Source organism: Urocitellus parryii, chromosome 11, assembly GCF_045843805.1.
Source record: "Urocitellus parryii isolate mUroPar1 chromosome 11, mUroPar1.hap1, whole genome shotgun sequence".
Lineage (NCBI taxonomy): Eukaryota > Metazoa > Chordata > Mammalia > Rodentia > Sciuridae > Urocitellus > Urocitellus parryii.
Genome location: NC_135541.1, coordinates 123140605 through 123157337, shown reverse-complemented (window position 1 = coordinate 123157337; position 16733 = coordinate 123140605). Strand labels below are relative to the sequence as shown.

Sequence of the window (16733 nt, the reverse complement as noted above, 5' to 3'; positions counted from 1 at the left end):
ACTCCTCTTCCTGGCGAGGCTGTGAGTCTTCTGAGCACACTGGTCATGTTCTAATGCACCGCTGTGCGCACAAAAATAGACAGTCTTTAAAAAAAGGAAAGAAAGAAAAGGAGTTGTGTCAGTTGCCTGGATTTGGTACTGAACTATATTTATGTAACATGTCACTATGGAGAGAATTTTTCAGTGAAGGGTACATGGGACCTCTCTATTTGCAACTTTCTGTGAATCCATAATATTTCAAAATAAAAACTCAAATACAAAAAAAAATAGCTTTGCATCTGGGTAGACCCCAATTAGGGATAAACAGGGAAGGCAGGCATTCACAGCCGCCATGTTAGTAGGGATCATTTACAAGGAGTTAAAGTCCATGCCACACTGCTTAATTCACAAAAGGGAATCTCTTGGTTCGTATTACCGAGAATGATATTGGAGGAGGACGTAGAGTGAGAACTGCAGAAGCCAAGGCTGCAGGGCCTGGGTGAGTGGATTCGCCTTGCCATTTCAGTCTCCCGGTCCTCCTCAGGTGCTTCCCATTGTCTTCTAGTGCCCCCGTCCTCCGGTAAGGTCCTTGACCAGTGCAGACCCAACGTGTGGACAGGCCAAACACAGGGATGCTTTCCTCCAGGAAAGGAACCTGACCACCTAGAAGGCCATGAGCCCACCCCGTGACCCAGATAAAACCAGCTGTGAACCACTGCCGCCCACAGTGTTTAACAGGAAAAAGGACTCTCTGCTGTCATGGTAAAGGGTCATGAAAGCGCCCGCTGGTTCTCCGTGGAATCAAGGCACAGCAACAGCTGTCCAGGCTTCTGAGAAGAGTGGACACCTGCGAATGGTTCAGGACAGCACACAGTGTGCCGGGGACAGATGGTCCAAATTGTGCCTAAGAAAAAGATACCAGGGACCCCTCCCGACCCAGGTCATGGAATCAGCTACTTGCAGAAGACAATTTTAGAACAAGAAAGCTAGACAAGGTCTTTAGGAGGCTGCCCCCTTGTTTTCTAGATGTGAAAACTAGTAGTCACTCTCACTAACATGAAGAGACCCTGGGCTTCAGGGTCTCCTGGCACAGATGGGGGCTGGACCCCCAGGTCCCCACACTCCAGAGCCACACGGAAAGGGCTGCTGGAGGTTGGGGACCTCTGGCTACCTGGGTTAGGGCACTGCAGGGCTGTGGTCAACTGTGGATAACAGGAGGAAAACACACCTACCCCAAAAGGAAATCAAAAAGAAGGAAAAGAGTGGAAGGGAGGAAATGGTAGAGGGGAGGAGGAAGGAGGAGGAAGAGAGAAGAGAATCATGTGACATCCTTCAGCATCTGTTAAATCACTTTTAAATAATAATCCCAGCCCCCAGTGTTTCAAAAACAGGCCACTGTTGACTGGCATGTAAACAAATCCTTTTAGAAAGCTGTTAGGCAGAGTGTGGCCCATGGCTGTAATCCCAGCCACTCAGGAGGCTGAGGCAGGAAGAGCTCAAGTTTAAGGTGAGCCTCTGCAATTTAGAGAGACCCTGTCTCAAAATTAAAAAAATAAAAAATAAGAGGACTGGAGCTGTGGCTCAGTGGCAAAGCACCTCTAGGCTCCATCCACAGTGCCAGAAGAAAAAAAAATCATTTAGGAAAAACAATTTGACAATTAAGAGCATAACACAATCCAGTCTTTAGTTCCCACTTCATTAAACCTAGGCAAAAAATAATAATAATCATTTCAAAATGCAGGGGAACTATATTTAAAAAGGTGATCATCATCAAGAAACTTAGAAACAATTTAAATATCGTGGTTTGATTACATAAACTTGGACCTGTTATTTAAAAGAATATTTCACGGTTGTTAAAAATGTTCTAAAGAGAAAAAAGTAAGACCTCAGCTGGACGTACAGCAGATAGCCATTATCTTTAGCCAGAACTCCTGTCGATGACAGCAACAAGGAAATCTGTGGGTGTTCTCATCATTGGAGGGTTATAGGTTATGGATGACAAGTATTTTCACTTTCACTGATTCCTGGATTCTCCTCAATGTGCTTTCATTTGTTTTGTAACATGGATACTTCAGAGGGGTCCCCAGGAGTCTTGGAAAGACTTGGGGAAAAACACCACCTAGTTAGCATGCACCCTGGGGAAAGGACCTCACCCTGGCTCCCTCCTTCCTGGCACAGGATCTCAGCCCAGGCCTCCAGGGGGTTCCCTGAGAACACGGGTCTGAGAACTCCGGGCACAGACTGGGAGGAAGGCAGTTCTAAGAACATGAAAGCGCTCCTTGCCATGTCGTTCTTATTTCTCCCGTGTCCATGAAACCAAAGATAGACATCTTCTAATGGCTACTTTCCCAGGAAAGAACCGGATCAAAGGCAATGCTGGGGAAGATGGCTAGAATGCGATGAGGGTTCCACCTCTCCACAGAAGGCTGTAATTACTCCAAGCCTCAAATAGTAGAGGCTGTGTAAATCAGCAACACCCGAAGAGTGACATCACCAGATCTGTGCAGCACCAACCGGATGGTGCACAGATAACGAGGCAAGGCAGGACTAGGCTCCTCCTCGCGTGGCGAAGCAGTTGTGAGTGAGGGTCCAGCCAGACAGTCCCAAAAGGAGACACCACCATAGAGTCCCCTGGACTGTACCTTCTCAAGAATCAGCAAGAATAGAGCTGGCCTGGATAAGAGGCCTTCCAGGCTTTTCCAAACCTAGACAGCTCGAGGCACTGGCTTTGAGCTGAGCTAAGGCTCTCACAGGGCTGGGCACAGTGTCACGAGAGTGTCTGGCTTTGAAGCTGAAAGAGACCTTAATGGCATCTGCGAGGTCCACATGTGAATGGCACCCGGGGAGATGGCAAGATAGAGGTCATTATCACTCCAGCCCCTAGTTTTCCTGCCCTGCTTCCACATGACCCTAGGTCCCAGCTCAGGGACACAAGCAAAGGCCCATTCTGGAAGACTTCATTGATAATAAGTCATACCTGCTTCGATGTCACAGCTGTTGGTAAAATATAGGCCAGGATATGTCTTCCGGATGTGTGAAACCTACATTCTCCTCTCACCTCCTGAGCCATGTGCTCTCTCCAGGGCTCAAAGGGAATTCCACTCAGACAGAGGATCGGTGGCTTCTTCCAACGGAAATGCCCTCATCATCTCTCTTCCACACCACTGGAAGCTCTTACCGGGCTTTCGGTGCTCACCTTCCCCCAGCTCTAGCTCCACTGAGTCCAACCAAGAGCATTGCTAAGGCTCAAAACCAAGCACAACACTCCCCTCTTATATTTTTAAGGAGGCTCCCTCCCCTTTGCCCACAGAGCGCTTCAAATGACCTGACCCGTCCTACAAAAGTCTTCCGGCGAGGGCCCCAGCCTCCTTCCGCAGCCTTAGCCACCACTTCCCCTTCTCCTTCTAGGACTTGGAGGCCAGGGGCAGGTTTCTGCTGTCATTTCAGACCCACGCCAGAGCCTCTGGCCTTCCCGACTTTATACGTGCTTCTCCAGTTCTTCCTCCACTGAGCCCTCCTCTGATGACCCAGCTGAGCAAATCCTCATCTTCTAATTCCATCCAGGGGTCCCTTGCTCCAAGAAGCTTCTCCGCCTCCCACCCCGGGGCAGGCAAGAGGTCCCTTCCCGAGCTCTTACGGCATCCACACCCTCCTCCCTGGGAAGCTTCTCATGCCGTGTTCTGGTCATCTGTTGACCAGCTGACTCTCTCCCTAGGCCTAACCTCTCCAGGACGACAGCCAGGCACAGGAGGCCGACAATCAGTAACAGTAAATGAGCAGGTTCTCAGTGGCACTGGAGGCACTTTTCCAAAAAGGAGTGAGTGGCCCTGGACAAAGCTTCTGTCCACTGCCCCCCCCCAGGCCTCACGACATGGTCATCCTCAGAATCTGGCAGTGCAAAGACAGGGGAAGGAACTGGCGATGGGGGCCTGAGGCTGAAAGAAAGGCAGCCTAGTCTTGGTCCCAGTCCCTCCTTGGCCACCTTCTCCTTAGGCCACAAGATGCTGGTCCTGCCTGGCCTCTCCGGGGACGTGCAGGCTTCCCGGAGCCGTCTCTCCCCTGGGAAGGCAGCAGCATGGTGAAGGGAAAGAGCGTGACATCACACGGGTATCAAGTTAGCTCTGCACCGACCCACTGTGTAGCCCCGGAAAGCTGTTCAGCCTCAGAGGGAGGAAAGGTCTCAGCGTCTTCACCTGAAGGATGAGACGGAAGTTCCATCGAGGGATGAGAGTGGAGTGATCATGTGAAAAACAAAAAAAAATTATGCACGGGAAACTGAGCCTAGAAAGCCAGGTGCCAATGATACCTGAAAACCTGAGTCAACACAGAGTCCTGCCCCGTCGACCTGAGCAAGAGCTGCTTGCCATCTGCTGTGTGGAGCCACAGGTTGGAGGAGGAGGGAATTCCAGGAAGGGGCGACAAAGGTCTTTGAAGGCAAATAGAGTTGGGAGCCCTTCCCTCTACTCCATTCCCAAGTTAGGCTCCTTGGAGGAGCCGGAGGGAGACTTTTGAATCTCTGAAGTCCAACAGCAAACCTAAAGCCATTTGGAAATATCATTTCTCCCCATTGCCTGTCTCAGGGGCCCTTAACCTGGGGTCCCTGGTCCCCTGAAGGTGAAGACATGTACATATGTTTATCTTCTCATGTCCCCCAAACTGTTAGGAGCCACGGCGGGTCTGCATCCTTGATGTCTTTTTGAAACTTAGACTCCCCAACTTAGCGATGCCCACTGTCCAGACCAGACGCGAGCTCTCGACATGACCTTGAACGAGGCCTCAGCCTTTGCAGGTGACGGCGCGTTCTGTGCCTCTCGTATAAAGCACGTGCTGAGATTGCAACAAGGAAGTGGAATCAGGTGGCCTCTGAACACCCCCCCTGGCCCTAGGAGCCTGGGACCCAAGGCTCTGACTCACACCCCCTGTGTAGGTGACACAAAGAGAAGGGAAGGGAGAGGAACGGTGGATTCTTGCCCGGGAATTCACAAGCTGGGTAAGCTCTCCAGAGGCACCTGCTCCCCGGGAGACAGGATGAGCGGCATTCTGTGCGATTCGGCCTTATCAGCCCACTTCCCTGTAATATGCAGCCAAGTGAATCAGAGGAGTCTGGGAACTTTTATGATCTCAACAGAGCAGATAGTTATTTGATGGGAACAGGGGAAAACAATGTCCTGCATACACCTGACTCTATTCTGCTGACCCTAATTAGGCCCTGGCTCCCAGTAATGACAGCTCCAGAGTCTGAAATCTGAAATCTCAGATGGCGTTAAATCAGATTGTCCCCAATCTTCCTGGAGGGCTGGGGACAGCCAGAGAAACTAATTAGTCATCTTATCAAGATGTTGGGGGGCAGGGTGATCTCCCCCAAAGCTATTCAAGCCACAGCCCCGATACTGGGCCACTAAGATTGGTTCTTGAGGGGCTTACACCCCCAATACTCCCGTTCTGTACCTAGGAAAAGCCACCTGGCTGGGCCGCTGCTGCATACAGAGGATGAAAGACTGGATTATAACCCCATCAAGGAGGAAGGGGCCATACACACAGGCATCCACGTACAAAGTCACACAGATCCCTGGGTTCGCCATTCATGACCACCTTGTAGTGTCACAGAATGTCAGAGCTGGAATGGATCCTTCTAAAACTTTCTTATTTGAATAACAATAAAATTGCGGATGTAGCTCAGTGGTGAGCGCTTGCCTACCTTGCACAAGGCCCTGGGTTTTATTCCTAGTACTAAAGGGGAAAAAATCCAGACCAGAGAGGATCAGGGACTGGCAAGAGTTCATACATCTTACACCTTTAGAGCCAGGTAACACACTGTCTAGGCACCACATTGTTTAAAAAAGTACAAGTCAAAGACCAAATGTTGAAGTGACAGTAAAGGACATAGCACAAGGAGAACTGGGGCAATCAAGACAGACTTCACGGAGGAGGTGAGTCCTGAACCAATAAGATTGCACTAACATCCTGTATGTAGCTCTATGGCCTGAGTCTCAGTGTATATGTTCTCTATTTGATTGCTCACAAAAAATATCTATGAAATGGTATTTTACCTTCTCCAAAGGAGGAAATTGAGGCTCTAGGAAGCTAAGGTGCATACTCAGTATTACACATACTCTATGTAATAAAGCCAGTCCTGGGCCCAGAATTCAGTTATTTTTCAAGATACCCGTGTCTCCTTTACCAAAAGGTAGCCTTTGACTAAGGGTTCTGCCGTGACAATAGAAAATCTACTTAAATGAGGGAATGCTAAGGTGAGATTTCACTTGTTTACTGACTTCCCCCTTCAGAGTTCCCCAGAGCCTCAGACATTGAAGATGTATGTGTTCTTACTGCTGCTATAACAAGTTATCACAAAGGGAAGGGCTTGAAACAACAAGAATGGACAGTATTACAGCTCTAGAGGCCAGAAGGCTGCTCCGGCTTCTGGAGATCCATGCTGTCCTTCCTTTTTCAAAGCCCGCAGTCGCCAGTCAAGTCAGTCTTTCACGTGGGACACTGACTCTTATGCCCCCTCTTTCCCCTCTATTTTCCTTTTTGTTAATCAGTGCTTTTCAGTTAGACCTAATTGCGGGATTCATTTTGACATGTTTATAAATGCATAGAACAGAATTCTCTTCGTTCCAGTCCCCATATGACCCCTTCCCTCTCCTCTTCCCTCCCCGATTCCCTTCCTCTATTCCACTACTCTTCCTTCTATTAACTTTTTAACTGATGCACTGTAGTTGTACATCAAAGTGGAATCTGTTGTGGTCTGCTCATGCCTGCACATGGCACAGTTTGGTCAGCCCCCTCCCACAGTCCTCCCTTTCTCATCCCTCCTCCCTCTCCCTCGTTCCTCTTTCTCGACTCCCTGTCTCCCTTCTCTCTTCCTAGGACCCCCCCCCCCTTTTTGAATTCCTTATTTCCCTCTAACTTCCTCATATAAGAGAAGACATCCACCCCTCGGCTTTCTAAACCTGGCTTCGTCCACTCAGCATGACGTTCTCAGTTCCATCCACTCACCAGCAAGTAACACATCTTCATTCTTCCTTACGGCCAAGTAAAACTCATTTTAAGGATCTTTGTGAGGACCCTTGGTCCCACCTAGATAATCCAGGATAATCTCCCTATTTCAAGGTCACAACACATTCACAGATTCTAGGGACAAGTGTGTGGACAACTTTGGAAGGCCACTGTTCGGCCTTCCACAGGACTTTTGGGGTCAATTTTTAAAATGTTCCATCATTGATCAATTCAATGCAAGGCAGGGAAGCCATCTAGGGAAGTCACACTCTGGGTTTTATCTAACTGGATTCACACGACCCAGTTACTCCATTGTTCTGCTCATCACTCCTTCGTCTACTTTTCCTTGGGCTCAACCAAAGCCACAGAAGTGTAGGTGGCACAGCAAGGTCATCTCCCTTATGCATCTGCTTCAGAAAATTCTGGAAATCCTAATCAGGCCTCCCCCACTCATCACCCATGCCTTTCCTAAGTCAGCCTCGGATTCTCGTTTCCTCTCACCTGGGCCTCTGTACTTCAACAGCCTCCTGACAAGACTCCTTCCTTCCTCAAGGCTGACTGGAATGCCCTTGTCCGGGGTCCTTGCCTAGGTAATTCCTACTGTCCAGTAAGACAGAGCGCATATTTCTTCTCCTGAAGTCTTCCGGGACCTTCCACTCAAGATCAATGGGGGGGAGGGGGGGTTCTTCTGAGACGTGGGGACTGGCTTCTTCCTATCTTCTTCAGGAAACTGTGAACTGCTTAAAACCCAGGCCACGAATGACTGAAAGAATAAATCAGTAAATTCAGTGGTAAGGAATCTCCTGCCCTCTAGGACCCAGGAGAGTTGCTCTGTGTCTTAAACCCCATTCCACAGAAAAGACCAAGGAGACAGTGAGGGAGAGAAAGAATAGGGAAAAACAGAAAAAGGATGGAAGGGAGGGAGAGAAAAGAAAAAGGAGAAGAGCCTGTCCACCCTGTGCAGTGCCCCGAGTCCCCAGCTGACCTTGGGTCTTCAGATGGACCCGCAGGAATGCACGTTCTTCCCCAGGCCTCTGTCTCCCACCGGGTCACCAAGGGCGGCCCATCGTCCTACCTGCACCAGTCCTAAAAGCCCAAAGTACCACTTGGTCTCCCCAGCTCGCCTTTTAGGAACTTCTCAGTCATCACGCATCCCAAACCAATAAAAACAGTCAAAGGCACTCCTTATTTTACCTGTTTCTTAGGAAACGACCTAAACCGACCTCTTTCAAGTGAAGGTTTTAATTGAACCTGAAGTTCATGGGAGGAGTGGAGCGTCATCATTTATAAAGTCCCTGGGATTTGGTCAAAGTCAGCAAACACAAAGCCTCGACTTGGTGGGCGAGGGGCGTCTTTCATTACTGATCTCTATCCATTTTCCATTAATGGAGAACTTCCCCTGTTCCCCACGGTCTCCCACCCCCTCCCATCCCTTCATTAATGCTGACCACATCAGTACTCATCGGCCTTCCATCCTCTTCCACTGACTATACCCAGGGCCTAGCTTCTACGCTCTGGAAACTTACAACCCAGGAAAATGATATGATCTTGCACACAAACAACTGGAATTCCTAATAGCAATCACGCATGGCATAAAAATAGCACGGACAATAGACGTTCCAGGAGTTCGTGAAGAGAGGAATTTATGTCTGGTTTTCAGAAACCAGAGAAGGCTCTTGGGTGATGACAGACCCGAGGGGAACTTTCAGAACGCTCAGCGTTTCAGCAGACCCAGGGAAGGACAGCACCTCGGGTGGACTCCACCAGGGTGTGGAGGTGGGGAAAACTGGGTGTGTTCGCTTTGAAACTTTTCCTTTCATCCCTTGGATTTTATGGACCTGAATTCCAAGAAAAAGCTTTCCAGAAAATAAGGAGACAGACTGACCTTGTTCCAACCCGTCTTCTGGGTCACTACGAAAACCCCATGGGCAGCGCCACTTTCAGAAGTCTGACATAAATCAAGGCTGAGAGGATGAGGATGGCCTGCCCTCTCCCCCCTTTCTCCTCCCCTCCACCCCACTTCCCAGCCCAAGAGCAACAAATCACCCCAACTTCCCGCAGGACCTTTATGCAGAAAAATCACTCTACCCAGAAGACTGTCGGCCCCTGGTTTGCTTGGAACCACATGATGCGCCAGGCTCCATGAAGAGGCTGTGCAATCCCCTGGCCCAGACAGACCCCGGGCCTTAGAAAAGTCTTCCCATTGGTGAAGATGAGATGAGCCAGGCGGATCTTATCTTTCACGGCATCCAGAGCCGGTTTGGGCAGACCAAGAACTTCAACCCTGGTTTAACAGACTGAGATAACATTTGATGAACATTCTTTTCCTGCTGCCACTGATGGAAAAGATCTAAGAGGTGCCCCTCCCTGCTGAGGTCTGGTGAGGACCCAGAGGCCAAAATGCAGGCTGATTAACAGGCATCCCAAGCAGTGACTCAAACCATTCCTGATTTCAGAGGAAGCTCGTTACGGTGACTCCACAATTAGGACCTCAGCCCACGTGGCCTGTCGGTCCTGCAGGAAGCCAGACCAAGGACTATATAAACGTCCCCACCTGGCCTGGTTCTGCAATCCAGATCCTTGGTTGAGTCTCGTTGAAGACAGGTAAGTGGGGACATCTGTGCGCTCGCTCGCTCTCCCCCCCCCCACCGCCTCCCTCCTACTGAATCTTTGGGAAGCCCCTATCCTGCTCCTCCCTTGCAGGGTATTTTCTTCTGATTTTTGAAGTGGTTTGCCATTTCTTGGGCTTCTCAAACCATTCTGTTCCATCTAGTCTCTTTCACCTGACTCCAAAAGGATCAGTCAAGTTGAATAGAAAGGTAAGTTCTACGGGGAGACCAGGGTTTCGGGGTATGACTATCCAAACAAAAGTCTATTTCCAGCTTAGAGACAGGTGTCACAAGGAACTGAGACAGCGACAGAAAGAGAAATAAGGATTAATCATCATTTATTCCCCGACACCGTCTCAACTTTTTATGCCCCTGTTTCCAGTCTGGTACTTTTCATGCAGGGCATTTCAAAGCTTGTGTTTGTTTCAGGTCCTACAAATCACCCTAAAATGTCCTTCAGTGACCAGCAGTGCAAGCAGCCGTGTGCACCCCCTCCGTGTCTGCAAAAGACCCAAGAGCAGTGCCAGGCCCAGGCTGAGGTGGTGTGCCTCCCCCCACGCCAGGACCCCTGCCAAGAGAAGGGCCCAGCACAAGCTCAGGAGGTGTGTCTTCCTCAGTGCCAGGAGTTAAGCCAAGAAAACTGCCCACCACCAGGCCAAGACCCATGCCTGCCTCAGTGCGAGGAGCCGTGCCAGGAGCCTGCCCAGACCAAGTGTGTGGAGGTTGGCCCTCAGAAGGGGCAGGAGAAGTGCTCATCCCCTGGCAAGGGAAAGTAGCTGCTCCTACGCCATCTGGGGCCTGGAAGATGGCCCACAGAAAAAATCCAACCCCAGCCCCTGCTCTGGTGACCTTCTCCTGTGGGTGTCCCTGTGGGCCATGTACCCTCTTGCCTTCTGGCCTCCTCGGTATTCCAGGACTTGATCCGTGTCTCTGAAGACAGTTCTCTCCGTGTTCCATCAGCCTCCGTGAATGAGTATCCTTCTCGGCCGCTGTGGAAGGTCTCAAATGTAGAATGGTGTGGCTAACAAGGGACGCCACTGAAGCCAAGCTCCGTCCTTTGAGCCAAAAATCCACCTAAACCTGGGCTTGTGATGACCAAGGACTCCTTCGTCTTCCACAGCGGCAGGCACTCATTCAAGCCTCAAAACAACCTGAACATGATGGACTTTGCACTTACCATCACCACCCACGACCACGGGTGTCCAGAAGAGGAGGTTGGTGGTGGTGCAGAGATCAAAAACTAAGTCATTTTGTCTCTGCATCCTGAGAGCCGGTGATTGGACATTGCAATGTTGGGTGTGTTTTTTTAAAAAAAAATGAAACAAAAATATGTAAACGATTGAGTCCAAATAGCCCAAAAAGAAATACAAATGGGATGTTTGGGTCCTTGCCAATCTTTGAGCTTCCCAGCAGGTCTGTTTGGGGCCCTTGATTTTCACCACGTACGCTCTTGACGATGTGATTTGTGTCCCTCTGATATGAGCTGGTCTGCTCTCCAGCTTCCTTACCTTCTTCTCCCTGGTGAAGGTAACACACGTACAATAAAGCTCATCCTGAGTCTGATTCTGACTTGACACGTGCTCGTTCCTTTCTACCTCCCATTGCCTGGTGTCCCTGTGGTCATCATTTTATTCCACTTGGGAGGGAAATCCAAGTGGGAATAAAAAATAGATCTCACGGGGACAACAGAAGAGCCTTCCTCCAGGTGCCCTGGATCACCCCACCAGGTGCCCTGACCACCCACCAGAGCCTTCCTCCAGGTCCCTGACCACCCCACCAGGTGCCTTCCTCCAGGTCCTTGGCCACCCCACCAGGTGCCTTCCTCCAGGTCCCTGGCCACCCCACCAGGTGCCTTCCTCCAGGTCCCTGGCCACCCCACTCACCACCTCTTCAAGACTCACCCATGAGGAAGCTCAGCAGGAGGCTGGGACCAGCCACCCTCATCCCAGACCCAGGGTTACTTCCTCGACAACATCTTCCCTCTCTGAGTCTTGATTTTCGGAGGAAAGGGCTGACATGGGAAGGAGGGAAATGGCGGACAAGAGGCATCCCAAATCCACCCACACACCTACGTGCACAGCATCAGTGTGAGAGGGAAGAACTAAACCTGTCTCTGGGAGGACTGGCTTGAGGACCAAAATTGTCTGCCCTGCCATCTGGCCAGCTTTCAGAAAAGCCAGAAGGGCCTAGGTCACCTGGCTGTACGCTGTCACTCTTCTGCCTGGGGAGGAAGCCTAGGCTGTGACCTCAGGTGGTGGAAAAGGGCTGACAAGTTCAGGCCTGACCTGGAAGAGCCAGACATCTGCCTGCTCAGCAGTGTCCAGAGGTGTGACCTGGGCCCAGAGGAAGGGCCAGCCACCTGAGGGGTGAAGGGGCTCCTGGTCCATCCCCTGGCCACACTCCCGACCCAGTCCAGGTGAGGAGAAGCTGCAGGTCAGCCTCTCCCTGGAGGCTCCCGAAGCCCACGTCTCAGACGTCTGGCTGAACTGAGGACCTGTCAGCTCTGAGTCAGACTGGCCTCCCCATCTTAGAGATTATTCTAGAATAAGACAGAACTGTGGCATTCTGTGGGGGAAGGTTTCAAAAGGCAGCACAGAGCATCCCACACTCACTGAGTCTGCGGGTGGCCGGGCCAGGCCCTGAGCTCTGGGGACATCCTCTCAGGGACTCCGAACAGCGGCTTCAGGGAGTTCCGCTGGTCTGGTTCAGGGGTTGGACTGGCCTCATAAAGCCAGGGAGTGATGAAACCACGTTGCTATGACTCCTCAACAGAGCCCTTCCTTGCCTGACCAAAGTGCCCATGACACACAGAAGCCATTCACAGTCACTGTCTCCTCATTGGCTCATTCTTCCACCCCACAAGTTCCCGGATCACTCGCCAAATGCCAGGCACGGTTCCAGGTGCTGGAGATGGTGAACCAGGGGGCCGGCATCCCTGTGCAGAGCCGAAAGCTCTGTTTTCTGCAGGCCACACCTTTCCTCAAATCTCCGGGATATCTCAAATCCCTGAGTCCTTCTTCTCTGGCCTCCCTGGCTGGTGGGAACTGGTTTTTCCATTCATTTTCCAACCTCTGAATAAGCCTGTGGCTCTCCAGGACCTGGCTGCTCCCAAGGTGCAGCTACTCCTCGGGGGCCCAGCTACTCCACAGGATCAAGACCTGCAGAGAGACTCTCCTATCAGTGAAGCTGCTGATGGGGCTAAGGGAGGCTCATAGACCCAGTCTCTAGCTTAGCTCAAGCCCCCAAAATGTCTTTGTTCTCTGACACTAAAGACAGATTGGAGCCCAAGATCTCACAACCACCGTGGAGAGAAGTGTAGATGACGGGCAGGGAGAGTCTGGCCGTACCAGACAGAGGAGCAAACTGGTGATTACAGAGGAGGCCTCAGCAGATGGAAGGGGACGGCAGATAGGAGAACCGACTCCAAGCGGCCAGCTGTCCTGGGAACTCCCCCACCTCCCTGCGCTCACAGAGCTCCGACCCAGCCCCTGCCCAGACTGCGGCTGCGGGGGTCTGGACCCTAATGACATGGACTCAGACCTCAGCTACAAAGTCCAGAGGCCACCGGTGACAGCTGGAGCCCTTAAGGGGGAAGGAGCATTACCAGGAGAGTCCCAGATGTCACAGGTTCTAGCTGACAGCTGATCCAGTATGTGATCAATAGCAGACCGTGGGCTCCGCGAACCGAGAGAGAGAAATCCAGACGGACACAAGTTCAAAGGAGGGCGACATGGATTCACCCATCCATTCCACAGGTGTCTATGAAGAACCCCCCAGGCCACGGCACCCTGCCCTCTCTAGAGCCCCGTGACAGCATGGGAGGGGCCCACAAGTAGCACAATGGCCTGAAAGATCTCCATCTCAGAAACCGCTGAAATATTATTTAGTCTGAAGAAGAAAATATCCTAGGGAGCATGAGAGTTGTCCTCAAATATTTCTAGTGCCTTTTATTTCTGTGACGTGCCAAAGGACAATGTTTTAGTCAGCTGTTTCACTTCGGTGACTAAGAGACCTGACCAGAACAATGGTAGAGGAGGGAAAGTGTATTGGGGGGCCCACAGTTTCCGAGGTCCATACCTCGAGGCTGGAGGTGAGGCTGAACATGGCAGGGAAGCAGCTCCGATGAGGATCAGGAAGCAGGGAGAGACTCCACTTGCCAGGGCGAGAAGACATACCCCAAGGCCACACCCCCAGTGACCACCCCTCCAGCCCACCCTACCCGCCTTCAGTTACCACTCAGTTAATCCCATTAGGGGTTAACTCCCTGATTGGTTCCGTCTTTCGTAACCCAATCATCTCTCCTCTAAACCTTCTTCACCTTCTTGCTTTGTCTCTCACATGAGCTCTTGGGGAACTCCTCCATCAAACCATAACAGAGTTGGGACCCATGGGCAGATGTTATCAATTTTGGTTCAGTTTAAGAATTTCCTTATAAATGAGACCCGTTTGATGGTGGCAGGGGCTGCTTATAGAAGCAGTATCCCATGAACTGGAGTGTCCCCAAAGTCAGGACACAGAAGCTTTATAGGCTTCTAGAATAGTCCTGGGAAGCTCTTGGAGGGCCCAAATTTAAGACCATGTGACCAACAACTTGAAGGACAAGTCAGTGATGGGAAGTAACTCCCCCAGTTTGGAGCTTTCCTAATATGTTTGGGGAACCACCAATGTTTCAGCCTTAAACAGCACCTTAGGTTAATTCCTCACTGCCTTCCAAGACCAGTCTTCTCAGCGGGCATCCATCTTAGCCTCTTTACCCTTTATTTCTGTTTCTTTGTCATCTGGGTCTCCTTCCTCCTCTGTGCCCAAGGGACCCACCTCTTTTTCCACCCAACAACCCACTTCAGCCTCCTTCAGCCTGTCTTGTGTCTGTGAACCCACAGGTTTCAGAGTTGCCTCCTCCAGAGAGCCTTCCATGATGTCCAGCCCATTTCCTAGGTATACAGGAAGGCAGGTCCCTGTGCCTGTCACTTAGGCTCCATGCACCTGCTCTATTCCTGGAGGTTTATGCCCCCTCTTAAACTGCCTATGTGTGGATGACAAGGACAAAGGAAAATTCTAATCTGTGGAGTCACCTGGTCCACCATGCGTCCACTGCACTGGTTTCATTAATGAGGTTCTTGGCATAAAAGTTAGCTAGTGAGATCGAAATAAACACACAGACTCAGTTACCTTTTTCTATCACCAGGTCTGAGACAGCTCCCCCTCTGGCTCCCACCTCTAACCGCCCAGCAGGGCAGCAAGGATTACTCAGGGCTGGCAGGAGAGAGAGAGAGAGCACCCCAGGGAGTAGCCTTTTATTGGGGAACAAGAAATTCAGGGGAGAATTCCATCCAATGAAGGTTGAGGGGGGCCGCACTCCAAGCTCAGGGTCAGTGATTGGCCCCAGGGTCAGTGGTCAGTCACACCCCCACACGGACGGGTTCTCTCATCAGGAGAGGGCCGGGAAAACTCTGACACAGCCAGAGCGCCTCAGACCCAAACCGGGAGTCGCCGAGTCACGTGTGAGAATGGCTCTCCACAACCTGGGAACCTCTCTTATTAATAAGGCAACCAACTCATCTCGTTTTGTCTGGGGCTGTCCCAATTTTCACACTGAAATTCCTGCATCCTAGGGACCCACTCACCCCGACAAGCTGAGATGACTGGTTGCCCTAATCACATGCCTGTGTGCGAGACATGATGCTGGAGACAGAGGGAAAGCGGGCCAAGCTCCCTCTGCTGGAAGATTTTATAGCCCCAGCAACTGTTCTGTAACATTGCCGTCCCAGAGGGGTTAGTGCCCAGGTGCTGGACCATTCAGAGCCCCATTTACCATGGGTATGGGGAAGGGTCACTAGATGAGCAGGCAGGTCCTGTGGAACATGAACTGGCAGATCCCAACTCAGACAGGAGGATACTCAGGGATACTCCCACTTTTTCTACCCCACGGCCATCATTAACCTCAGAACAACTGGTCCATGGGCAGCATATCTGGACTTGTCCACTCTTGCTCTTCTTTCTCTCCTGGAGATGCTGGAGAAAGCAGGTAAGCTGCACGGTCTCCTCATTCCCCAGCTAGCTGCTCTCCTATAGAAACCACTGGGAATACTTTTCTCTTCCCAACAGCGCCCCCTAATGGCCAGAGATACACTCTGCCTTCTACTGACCACTCCCAGCCTGGCCTGGTCAGAGGCAGCTGCACACACTGGGGCCAATGTAGGGCACTTGCAGAGGCAGGGGAGCAGAGATGTCGAATCTGCCACAGTAGAGAGGAAGGATATATGTACAATTCAGAAAGCTGAGCCTCAAATCCAGGCAGTTTTCAGAGTCTGTATTATACTTTAAATCATTTAAAATCTCCTCCCCTTTGATAAAATCTGGTCTAATAGTAATGCAAGCTTCCTGCATTAATCTATTACTCAACATGCATTTTTTAGCAAATATTGCATGCCAAAGTTCATCCCAGGTATTAGTATGCAGTGGTAAATGGGCAAACACCGTTCTGCACTTAGAGCACACAATCTAGCAAAAGATACAATCAGTATAACAAACACCAGTAAAAGTAAATACATGATTCTAAATGCTGTCACGTTGGATGAAGGGGCATTCCAGAGTATAGAAAACACGGCTAATTTAGGAATTGCCTAAGTGAAAAGAAAATGAAAAAATTTCAAACAGAAAACAAAGCATTTCAAGGTACGGATATGGGAGGAAATCCTGCTTTTTGTAAAAGATACAAAGAGAAAGAGAATGAGACCCAAGAGGGTGACAGGAGGTGTGTAGATGGACACAGACCCCACATGGCCTCAGAGACCACAGTAAGGATTTTTTTTTTTTTTTTTTGGACTAGGGATTTAACCCACCTCTACCACTGAGCCACATCCCCAGCCCTTTTTAAGACAGATTCGAACTAAATTGCTTTGGGCCTCAATATGTTGCTCAGGCTGCCCTTGAACTTGTGATTCTCCTGCCTCAGCCTCCCAAGCCACTGGGTTTACAGACATGCACCATGGCACCTGGCACAGTAAGAATCTTAACTTTGGACCTAAGAGTAATATGAAGCCTCCAAGATTTTTAAGAAGAGTGTCAGGTTCAGATTTGCATATTTGAGATCCTATTCCAGTGAAAGTGTGGAGAGTGGATAGAGGAAGCAAGCAAGAAAGG

General features: G+C 50.5%; 1 protein-coding gene across 1 annotated transcript; it reads left to right on the top strand.

Annotated features, from left to right (window-relative positions):
* The first annotated feature begins 10039 nt into the window (after positions 1 to 10039).
* Prr9 (proline rich 9) lies at positions 10040 to 10366 on the top strand. Its single transcript, XM_026412925.1, has one exon. The coding sequence runs from the start codon at positions 10040 to 10042 to the stop codon at positions 10364 to 10366; it is 327 nt and encodes a 108-aa protein (XP_026268710.1).
* The last annotated feature ends 6367 nt before the right edge of the window (positions 10367 to 16733 follow it).

Excerpts from the sequence above, each read along its gene's own strand:
- Prr9 (XM_026412925.1), top strand. The coding sequence starts at position 10,040 with ATGTCCTTCAGTGACCAGCAGTGCAAGCAGCCGTGTGCACCCCCTCCG.